This window comes from Dipodomys merriami, unplaced genomic scaffold, assembly GCF_024711535.1.
Source record: "Dipodomys merriami isolate MVZ:Mamm:240054 unplaced genomic scaffold, mDipMer1.0.p SCAF_4, whole genome shotgun sequence".
NCBI classification, from domain to species: domain Eukaryota; kingdom Metazoa; phylum Chordata; class Mammalia; order Rodentia; family Heteromyidae; genus Dipodomys; species Dipodomys merriami.
Window position 1 is genome coordinate 67,438,836 of NW_027205603.1, and position 12,553 is coordinate 67,451,388.

Here is a 12,553-nt window from a genome sequence, read left to right on the forward strand (position 1 = left end):
ATTTGTTTTTCTGTGCCATACTTAATACATGAACTTGTTTGTGGCCATATATTTCTACATTTGTATATTAAAATCATGAAACAATACAATGGTTAGCTAATAATTTAAATCATACAAGTGAATTTTTTAAAAAATTAAATTATCTTTAAGTAGTTGTTCAAAGGAGACACCATATAACAAAACGATTTAGAATAGAATGCATCTTGATCACTGTCACCCCCTCCAATATTCTGAACCCCTTTGGCCCACACCTTCCCTTAATTCTGTGGTATGTACAATAAATTCTTGGCTGCATTCTCCCCCTCTTCTCCCTTCATTCATCTACACAATGAAAAAATGTAAAAGATCTACTTTAAATTTTCTAGTTTATGTTCACATTTACTATTTATACTAGATATTTTCACATGCATTATATGACATATATTCTCTTATGTATGTAGTAGAAAATTAATTTAATTATAGCCCTTTCATAGCAAAATATATAGTTTGTAGAATGTTATATTTTAGAAATTATGAGGTTTCCTTTATACTTTGAAAATTGATTCTCAAATTCACACCACAAATATCAAAAGAAAAATATACAATATGTTCAGGTACTAAAATAAATGTTAAATTTTAGTGTTACATAAATTTTTGTTTGTTCCTAAGAAGAATATGTAATGACTATTTTTAATGATTAGAACTCTGGAGTGATAAAAAGAAAGGGAAATAATTGGATATCACATGGGGCTGGTTATGATTAAACACCATGTTTGTGAGCCTTTACAGAAGACATGTTTAGAATCATTTATTTTGTATTGAACAACATTTATTCTATTAATAGTCTATTCTAAGCAGTGCTTTATATTATAATTTTTATGCGCTAAAACCTGAGCAATCACTTCTAATTGTTTAAAGTTCCTTATTGGGCATTTATTCTGGAAACTTGTGGTGTTAGAAAGTTTCCAAAGACTTGAGCAAAAGCCTGACATGTAAAAGTGGAGATATAACAATAGCATATATTGTTGTCCTTTTTGATTGCTGTTCTATGAAAGTCTAGGCATGAATATGATTGTAAATTTTATCCAGTCTATTAATAAAAGTAGCACTTAAGTCTTTTGCTTTAAACAGACTAAGAACTGAACGTCTAACCTGCATGGCATACTTTAATTAGTTGTTGGATGTTAAACATCATGGAGTAGTATCTTTAAAAAAAAAAAAGAGAGAGAGAGAGAGGAGGGGCTGGGAAAGTGGCTCAGTGGTAGAGCGTTTGCCTTATATGCCTGAGGCCCTGGGTTCGATTACCCAGCACCAAATAAACAAAAAGAAAAAAAGCCGGAAGTGGCGCTGTGGCTCAAATGGTAGAGTGCTAGCCTTGAGCTGAAGAGCCGAGGGACAGCTCCCAGACCCAGAATTCAGGCCCCATGACTGGACCTCCTCCCCCCCTCCCCCCCAAAAAAAGGAGAATAAAAAAGAAAAGTTCAGGCTTGGAAGTTGGCTCAGTGGTAGAGTGCTTGCCTCGCATGCATGAGGCCCTGGGTTCGATTCCTCAGCACCACATAAGAAGAAAAAAGCCAGAAGTGGTGCTGTGGCTCAAGTGGTAGGGTGCTACCCTTGAGCTGGAGAGCTGGGGTACAGTGCCCAGGCCCAGAGTTCAGACCCACTACCGACAATCAATCAATCAATCAATCCAAACATTTCTGAACCAGGATATCCTGAGAGGTTGCCAGCAAAGAAAGGTGGTTTACTTTAGTCTCTTAACTGATAGCTTTATAGATGTAAATCCTTGAAATCCTTGAGAAATATAATGACATGTCATATTAATCCCTTTTGATTAATAACTATAAATATAAACAATGATTAAATACTACATATAGTTTTAAACTTGAGACTTTAATGTTTAGTCTGATCCTGCTCATGTAGAATGTGGATTAGATTTTTTTGAATCATAAAGTTAATAAAATTCTTAATATAAATCAATCATTCACAAGTATATATAGTCTGTAATTTTTAAATGTCTGATTTTAACAAGCAGTGCTACTAAAATTTTAATGTTATTGTCAAAGTGATGTACAGAGGGGTTACAGCTAGATACATAAGGTAGTGAGTATGTTTCTTGCTTAACTTGTTACCCCCTTCCTCATTTTTCCCTCTTTCCCTCCCCCACTTCCCTAATTTTTCTGTATGTTTTTATTGTAAAAATGCTGTACAGAGGGGTTACAGTTATCTAAACAAGGTAATGAGTACATTTCCTATTGAGCATTGTTGCCTTCTCCTTTATTTTGTTTTCCCGGTACCATCCCTTCCCTCCCACCTCCACAACTACCCTCCCACCTCCGCTGAAGGGTTTTTTTGTTGTTGCTTTGTATGTTCCTCCCCCATGGTATAACCCCTTTTTTCATTGTATTTGATGTCAGTGCCCTGCATCTTGTATATACACTTCTCTAATTCGGGGAGGGGGGGGGAGTAAAAATAAATAAGGATACAGGTTGACCCATTGTAACAATGAGATGCACAAGACACTATGTTGAAAACCAACTTTTTTTTTTTTTTTTTGGTCAGTCATGGGGCTTGAACTCTGGGACTGGGCACTGTCCCTCAGCTCTTCAGCTCAAGGCGAGTGCTCTACCACTTGAGCCACAACGCCACTTCTGGTTTTCTGAGTGGTTGGTTTATTGAAGAGTCTCAAGGCCTTTCCTGCCCAGACTAGCTTTGAACCGTGATCCTCAGATCTTAACCTCCTGAGTAGCTAGGATTACAGGCATGAGCCACCAGTGCCCGGCCCCCCTAAATTTTTCTAAATTTAATTTTTTTTGCCAAAGTGATGTACAGAGGAGTTACAGTTACATACTAAGGTAGTGAAAACATTTGTTGTACATTGTTACCCCTCCCTCATTTTTCTCCCACTTTCTCTGCCCCTTAACCCTTCTTTCCCCCATGTTATAAAGTTCATTTCCAATATAGTGTCTTGTGAATATCACTGTTGCATTGGTTCACCCTTTGTCCTCTGTCTCGCCATTTTGTTCCCCTTCCCTTCCCCAAATCAGATAAACGAATATACAAGACACAGGGTACCATAATCAAATACAGTGACAACAGGGGATAAAAAGGGGAGGGGGTAGAAGGATAAAAACGAAAGAAAAAAGAAATAACTTCACACAGTACATTAAAAACAACAACAAAGAAAAATCTCTTGTTTCCATATCTTGGAGTTCATTTTGCTTATCATCATCTTATATGGTCGTAGGTACATAGCTATTGAACTATTCTGATCCTCTGCTAGGACTGTCCTAGACATATACTAATTATTACAAATGAGGGAAACTGGAGCCTGTGTACTTTGGGTCTGGCTTACTTCTTAATATGATTTTTTAAAACTACCAAATTTTATTCATTATTATCGCTCTAAGAATTTATCTATACTTCCATTAAGTAGAATAGTCTATGAACAAAACATTTCTGCATATTTTAGCCTCATTTTTTACTTATGCAGAAAAAGTTGACTGGGATTCAATGAAATGTTTTAGAACTAACACAATTTCACAAATTCTCCAAAAGGAGAAACTTTTGGGAAAGCTACTCTTGGACTTAAGATATTCAGATTCTATTTGGAAATAAAATCTTAAATAATTTCTGATGTAGTTAATGATTGATATTATTCATAAGAGTATTGCCAAACTTGTTTTTTTAATTTTGTAATATACTTTCTTTCTAAGATATATGGGTTGACGTAGCCAGTTTAATTGTAATTACTCTGAAACTATAATAATGCTCATATATTGCTCTCTATTCCTTCAAAAATATGTCTGGTGGCACTTTTTTGTGTTTTTTATTTTGGACAAAATCAGGGCAATTAACTACTTTGTTGTGGTAACATATGGTTATGTAATATTTTGTAAATGGAAAATATTCAAAGTAACAATTTTTATTATACTGCTTACCATAACTTTAAATTTTTCTTGAATGTTTTTAACATTATGTATTCTATTCTTATTATTGATGAAGAATAATGTGATGTAATACCAATGAAGCATTAGTCTATAATAAGTGTATTTTAAATATGTGTAAATATTTTTAAGATAATTATCATGTTGTATAATCTGGAATTAAAGCTACAGGCATCTTCAGAAGTAAAAACAATAATCCATTTGTGTCTCAAAGGCCTAGTTCCCAAGACTCATACAGGCACCAAAAGCCAATGATGTTCTCCTAAGTAGATATTTATATAGGCTTCTTTTTTTAAAACAATTTCAAGGAAGGAAAGAAGGAAGGAAGGAAAGAAGGAAGGAAGGAAGGAAGGAAGGAAGGAGGGAAGGAAGGAAGGGAAGGAAAGGGAGGAAAGGGAGGAAAGAAGAAAGGGAGGGAGGAAGGAAAGGAGAAAAGAAAGGAGAGAGGGAGGGAAGAAGGAAGGGAAGGGAGGGAGAGGATAGGAGAGGAGAAGAAAGAGAAAAGGAAAGAAAGGGAGGTCCAGGGAGCAAAGGAACTAAAACTCAATGACCTAAAATAAATTTATATACTATGGCAAGCTTTTATTTATGTGCGGTTTCTAGTATAAACTTTAAAAACTTGGCATCTGTTTCTTTGTATCAGGAACATTTGAACACAAAACTTAGAATATGTGCTAACTCTAATACAGTTAAATCTGATAATGGGACTAAGTATATGCCTGTTGTAAATGATGATAAGTGGTAATATCATTAAAATAGATATCACACAATCTTGCCAAAACTACATTTATGGAAAATTATGGTGGCTCTATGTATTTGCCTTTTTAAGGAAAGTTGATTACAGATAATCATTTCAGTTTGAATTTAAGGTGAAATGTATTTAAACATAGTAGGTGGGGAAAAGTATTGGAGTTATAAAAAAAACTTTACATGCTGACATTATAACCATTTTCAATTAAGTGTATATACTTATATAATGATCAGATATACATACTATATAGTCTTCAGTAGAATTTTTATTTTAAACATCAAATGTTGATAGCTTACGAGTATATATGTGTATTCTATTTTTCTTGATTAAAAATCTTTTTGTAGGATACTTGATAGAACCTTAAATTTTATATAATTTCTTGAAAAATATTGTTGAAATGGTGCTTGAAAAGTTTATTGTTTGAGGTGCTTAAGAATTATTCATTATATTTCATAAATTCATTTTAGTTTATTCTGATGTATAAAAGTAATTTATTTCGTGTAATATAATGAATATCAACAACACAGAGCACTGAGCATTGTCTTTACAAAGTGTGTGTATTTAAAGCAAAGATTAAAACCATAATGATGGCAGTAATGGGCACCTAAGAGCAAACTTTACTATTCTTACTCTCTTCTCAATTATTTTATTTATCTTTATCTAGTATATAAAGGAAATTTGTGCTTAAGTGAAGAGTCTGATTTTTTGGTTATAGAGAATTCTGGTAACTGGTTCAAAGAAAGAAGAGTTCTCTTTCAAATTGTCCCTAACAAAACCAAAAAGTACAATATTTTACTGTGTCATACTAATGATCAAAGGAAAGGTAAAGAGATGGAAATGGTAGAAGATATAGTTTAGTTTCTTTCAAGGTTCACTGAAGTTTGCCATTCATAATGTATGTAAAATCAGTATTCATTGCTTATTACCATTTACATAAAATATGATTGCTCAAGTAAGATCAAGGAAAGTTTCTTTTAAAATTAGGGCACTTTAATGTAAATAATATGTAACAAAATGTGTCACAAGGAAAGCAAGAAAGCCTGTCATATGTTTTAACTATATTTGGTATAATTGTAGTTACACATTTGCTATTTACAAGAATATTCTGCTAAAGTTATATTTTCATAAGCTCTGTTATAAACTCCTTATTCATCATATTTGCATAAACAATGGGAAATGATTTAATGGTCTTTTTAATCAATAGTGACATCATTGTTGATATTTCATTTTCATTCCTTAATCAAAAATACAAAATTTGTAGAACATTGAAAAATTATTTAATATTCGCCCCAAGAATATTGTTTTTAGAATATCCCTTACAAGAAAGAAAGCATTGGTGTGTTTGATCAATTAGGTCATTTAACTTCTTTTTGAAATGTTTCTCAGTAAAATATTATATAATGTACATCCATTTCAGGGATCATCATGAGAGGATTTAATGTTTCTTCCTGGTTTGACTTTTTATTTCACATTTCTTTATTGGGTCATATAGCAACTAGTAAAAAGAAAATGAGTACTCAGGAGGCTTCTGCACTATTCTGGCATTACCATTGAACTTGTTTTGTGATCCAGGGTAAGTCAGTTGAACTCCCTGTGCCTCTGTTTCATGAGAATAAATTAATGGATGAGTTAAGCAGAATTTACAATGTTCTATAGCTATACAATATGAAAAACATTGTGTCATAGAAAGTAATTACCATAGAAATAATCCAAGAGACAGAAAAAAATCTTGGTGGAGAAAGCTGCATTTGTTTGTGTAGTTTTTATGTTTTCTAAAGAATTTAAATGGTGTCTTAGCGATGGAGGATATTTATGTATATATATATATGAATATATAATTTTATCAATTCATAACAGTATCCATTCAACACATGAGGAAAACTATGTTAGTACATATAATATATACAGTAAATGTGTCTAGAGAAACTTTGTATGTAAACAGTAAGCAAAATATAACACAATATAGCATTGGCCAATGTTGTTGATATGTTTGTTTTTTTGACACCAACTTTAATAAATGGGTGGGTTGAAAATGGAAAATTATATGGCATATGTCATTTTAATGTGTATGAAAAGGAGGATACAAAGGTTTTTTGTTTTCTTTTTTTCCTTGTGGTCAAGCAAATTAACAGCCTTCTGTTTGTAATACAATTCTATAGTGGGAATTGAAACTAGGATACTGTGTATGATAGTCAAGCATGTAACCACTGAGCCACATCCCCAGCCCTTGGAATGCAATTCTAAGGGGTGTCTGATTTTGAATGTAAATAATGTGCTTACAGAGTAATAAAAGGAAAATTGCTGTTTTAAAGTGTGCCAGTCCTTTTCCAGTTCTCATTTCTAAGAAAAAAAGGTTTTCTTTCTTTTTCTATAAAATCCATTTTCTCACTAATCATAAAAATATTTGTTCTAGGAATTTTCTTAGGAGTTATATATTCCAACATGTTTTCCATAAATCAATCAAAAACTATGAAACAAGAATTGCAGAACTGAATGTGGTATTTAACGATTTTGTGATAACTAATTAAAGCTAAGTAGGTAACTGAAATGGGCAATTTTGGCTTCATTATTATATTTATGACTCATATTAACACTATCCTACTAATACTTTGAAAGAATTTTTTCCAATGCTCACGATATTACATTTTTTCTTGCTATTAAATCACTGTATAAACTTTTATTGTCCAATAACAATGGTGAAAGAATTATTTCTAAAATGTGCCATTTCTATTTCAGTAAATAGTGGGTTTTGTGGGTAAACTTCAATAGAAGTTTCAGTGATATGTTTGTTGTGTTTATAAGAATTAAGTATATAGGCATTATGAATTTATATTTTATCTAAATATAAGATTAACTTGAATTTTTAATAGTAAAACCATCTTATTATTCATCCTTAAAATTAGTTTTATTTATCAGTTTGTAGCATTTTATGGTATCATTTTACTGTGCTGAAGCTATTCAATGAAAATATGATTGTACTTTATTTTCATACATTCACTGGTTAATTGAGAAATTTACAAAAGTATCAGTAACATTTTTTCAGAACTACTTCTTGTGATCATTCAAGTACCATTGGTTTTACTAACTTTGTCTTTCTTTAACATCTGTTCAGGATTGGCTGTGCATAAATAACTGCAAACTCTTGAATTTTTTTTTGCACTAACTTAATTTTTCTGATTCTGCTAACTTAACTAATTTGCCATCAGCTCTTATCTATTCTGGCATGGATTCGATTATATCCTTCCTACCACTGCACACAGGGTTCTTTCTCAAAATGACTTGGGTCCCTTTCCTTCAGTGTCACTGTTACCTTTTGAGTATACCCACTCATACCCATCTCCTTTGTCTATGTCTGTCCATATTACGATGTGACCACAGAAGAAGTGGACTCAACAAGAAGATATGCAGGTCTGTCTCTTCTACTGTTTTCTTTGCTATTTTTATTTATTTACTATTAACCTAGAAATTATCATTTTTATTTATTTCATAATTTTTCATTCATTTCCAATATAAAAATATTAAATCTTGCAAGTATTTTAGAGATTATAAATGTTAAACTGTATATAGAAATTGCTCTAACTAAATGGATAAAATTAAAACAATTTTATATAGTATGTAAATAATGAAATGTTTCCGTGACTGGATAACTAGTGCAGATGAAAAAGATAAACATGCCTTTGTACACATGTGTGAGCATATATATATATATATATATATATATATATATATATATAAAATAATTATGGAAATCATAAATATAGAAGTCAGATTAATGTTAATCATAAATTATTTTACACTGACTTTAAAACTTACAGTTACCCTTAAAACTTCACTTCAGCTTTTCTACATAATTCTAAAAGTATTTTACTTCTGTTATAAGTTTAGCAATATTCTAGGCTTTGGAGGGTACAACAGACCTCATACATGCCCTAAAGGGATTATTTTAAAATTACAGAGGAATTAAGAGATGTTGGAAAAGTGCTATTTTAGTACTATATGGATGATTTCTACAAATCTATAAAGTTGAATACATTTTAAAATAGAGGTACATTAAATTATTTATGTTCATTCAATATACACTCATTAAACATATACTATGTGCTACTGTGCTGGGTCTTAGAAATAACCAGACAGGGGGGAGGATGGGAAGGGATGGGAAGGGGAAACAAAGGAGGAGGCTACAATGCTTGATAAGAAATGTACTCATTATCTTGTCCATGTAATTGTAACCCCTCTGTACAGTATTTTCACAATAAAAAAAATAAAAAAGAAAAAAAGAAATAACGAGACATACAATAGGTTCCTATCCTTGTGGATTTTTTCTAGTGTCTATCTAATAAGTAGGGATAATAATTAATTCTAGGTTAATACAATATAATAATTATTATTCATAGACTAATGAATGACAGAAGATGACATGATTTCTACTAGGTATGATTGGTGTTAATTCAAAAAAGACAATACAATGGATGATTATTGAATTGAATATTAAAAGCTAGAAAAATGTTGGCTTCTCACCATAGGGCACAGAAAACAATATTGCCAAAAAAACAGGGAAAAGAAAAGAAAAAAAGAAAAATCTCTGGTGAAATAGACACAGGATTCATGGACCAACGTGTTTGCTGTATAGGCTGTTGAAGCATGTAAAGCAACAGAATAACAAAGTTAGGTATTTGTTTCTGGAAAAATTAGTCTATTGATGAGTGTATCGTAATACATCTCTGTTAAGAGATAGTAATTAGCCACCAAACTTGGTTTAGAGCTACCTGTAATCCTAGTTATGAAAGAGACTGAGATCTGAATAGGTTCAAAGCTAGCCCAAGCAGAAAAGTATGCAAGACTCCATCTCCATTTATCTAGCAAAATGCCAGACTGGATATGAGGTTCAAGTGGTAGAATACCAGCCATGAGCAAGAAGCTAAGAGAGGGGGTTGGGAAGGTGGCTCAGTGGTAGAGTGTTTGCCTTGCATGCATGAGGCCCAGGGTTCGATTCCTCAGCACCACATAAGCAGAAGAAGCAAGCCAGAAGTAGCGCTGTGGCTCGTGATAGAGTGCTAGCCTTGAGCTGAAGAGCTGAGGGACAGTGCCCAGGCCCAGAGTTCAGGCCCTACAATCAACAACAGCAACAAGTTAGGAGATCAAGAGCATAGGGAGTTGAATTAAAGCTCCATTACGAACACAGAGGGGGAGTGAAAGAGAGGAAGAGATGGAGGAAAGGAATAAAAAGAGAGAAAATAGGGAAGAAAGGGAGAGAGAAGAGAGAGGAGAAGAAGGGAAGGAGAGAGAAAAATTGTCTAAACTAGGGTTATCAGTAAAAGTCATCAATAAATGAGAAGTTAATAGAATCTGTAAGTCAGTCATTTAGTGGTCCTTATTAATACAGGAAGAGGAATAATAAGTGACCCCTAGAAACTGAAATATTAGATAGGTGATAGTATATTTTATAGGGAATATAGCTTGCATGATTTTTAGGGGAAAGGTGGAGTTCATTTTGGAGACTGGTTGAGTGTAAGGTTCATTTGAGATATGGAATTATAAATATCACCAATTGGATATATGAAACTGGAGTGAGACATAAGTACTAGAGACAGAATTTAAATATAGTCATGGAGTATTATTGTCAGTAAGTAGTATATGAAGAATGAAGAGAGAGTCAAGCACCAAAATTTAAGGATTTAAGAATCAAATGAAAGAATTAGAACCACAAAACTATGTTGAAAAGAGCTTTTAGAAGCCGGGCACCGGTGGCTCATGCCTGTAATCCTAGCTACTCAGGAGGCTGAGACCTGAGGATCACAGTTCAAAGCCGGGCAGGAAAGTCCGTGAGACTCTTATCTCCAATAAACGACTAGAAAACCGGAAGTGGCGCTGTGGCTCAAGTGGTAGGGCGGTGGCCTTGAGTTGAAGAGCGCAAAGACAGCGTCCAAGCTCAAAGTTCAAGCCCCACGACCGACCAACAATAACAACAAAAAGAACCTTTAGAATAACCATAAAAGATTATGTAAGTTATTTTCTTATCAATACCACCTATTGTTACTTTAGCACGGATATGATAGAAATCATTTCAGAGGTTTATTTTTCTGACTATTAGGTCAAAGTGTATATTTTATGTTTTAAACCACAATCATAAGGCAGTTCAATTGTGAAAATAAATGTATTTACTGCCAAATAATTCTACTCATGAAATACAGGAATGAAGCTAGTTACATTGATACTGGCCAGATAGTCAAGTATAATCTTAGCATTTATTCTATGAACATTTAAGATTATATACTTTATTAAGTAATATTGTCATACATTTAACCAGTGTCTCAAATGAAATAGATATGTACATATATAAATACATATTTTATATGACAGGTCTTGTTGATGAAATATAATACACCAAAGCTTACAAATTTTCAAATAAGAGAAAAGAATATTGAGAAAGTCCTTAGAATTTAAAAGTAGGAATATCTAGAGTTGGTCACTTACGGAAAAATAACGTTTTAAATGTTGATGGGGTACAATGTTTTAGAGTAATTTTTAATAGACATAAAATTCCTTTTATATGGGAAAATCTTGAATTTAAGATGTTACTGCTAAAAATTCTAATTACCAATTCTGAAAACACTTTAACCTTTACCTAAGTCTATTGTTAATCTTGATTCTCTGTCCAACAAATTTCACCTACTGAAGGATTTTTTTTTTCTGTAAGAATTGTCTGTCAGAAAAGCAGTATGGAGCAGACTCCAGGACTCTACTGCCTATTCATTCTACTACTTGTCTTTGTGATCTGTGCCTCTGATTTCTCACCTATATATGGAGATAAACATAATACCCCCAAATTTATTTTATACAGTAAAATAACTAATATGTAGTAATGCACACTAAAACATTACATTTATTACACTTGAGCACTAGAAAAGTGAAGCTATTATTTTATGAAAATACATCAATTAAAATCAGTTTCACTTTGAGCCACCTGTATTAATGCTCATGCATTTTGCTGTGTAAACAGTCTTTGATCTACAATTTTTATTATACATTTTATTATACCACAGTTATGCTAGTTGGTGGCTGCTGGTATGGAAGATAACAGTCATAGAAACGTGCATATCGGGACTACTGCACTTGTAGTCTTTGATTGTTCTGAGGCCTTCCACCTGGCTGGGAAGAGCAAGAGCTTTAAAGTGAGATAGATAGTCGTTCTAATCCACTCAGTAGGCACTTGACTTCTGGCTGGTAGCTGAACACTTCTTAATTAAAATGTAAGCCTTTTTGCTGTTTTGAACATCAGACCTAGGACATCATGCAAATTACTAAAGTGGTCTGTCACTGACCTACACACTTGGTCTTGCTTCATCCCATTCAGATTACTAAAACATCACTTATTTTATCTTCCAACTCATGGCCCAAATGTATTATCACTTCATAGTAATTTTCACCATGGAAAATGCAGGAAATTACTATTAAATTTTTCTTTCTACTTCTTGCATTTAAAACTTATTTCACTTTAAAACTTAGAATTAATTTATTATCATAATTTATTTTAGTGATTTTTTTCTAAGTGTTAAAATTTTAATTTCTCTCTGTAAGGTTTCTGAATAATTTTCCAGGTACAATATTATCATCTTACTAGATATGTTCTTTGTTTGAGATCTTGTAATTACTAATTTATATTATTCTAATGTCATACCTAATATAACTAAATTTTATTTATTGAATAATATCTGGAGCCTTAAACAGGTAGAATAAAGACTGGAGTCTTAAACATGTAGAAATGAAAAGTATAGAGGTAATCTATATGAAGGTAGTAATATCTCAAAATCTATTGGAGGGATTGCAACATTTGGGTTTTCATTTTTTTACACAATCACTATTGTTCATTTTTAAT

At 32.5% G+C, this 12,553-nt stretch overlaps 1 protein-coding gene across 41 annotated transcripts in view; it reads left to right on the forward strand.

Moving 5' to 3' along the window:
• Window positions 1–12,553, forward strand: part of Rims2 (regulating synaptic membrane exocytosis 2) — a 427,098-nt gene that overhangs the window by 285,689 nt on the left and 128,856 nt on the right. For 13 of the 41 annotated variants that reach the window (XM_069991192.1, XM_069991193.1, XM_069991196.1 and 10 more), the window contains one exon: window positions 8,056–8,085. The exons of 27 other annotated variants lie outside the window; for them this stretch is intronic. In XM_069991192.1, the coding sequence (XP_069847293.1) occupies window positions 8,056–8,085 (30 nt within the window). Of the gene's footprint in view, window positions 1–8,055; window positions 8,086–10,589; window positions 10,679–12,553 lie in introns of those variants that run through there. One more of the 41 variants, XM_069991225.1, reaches the window with a different exon arrangement.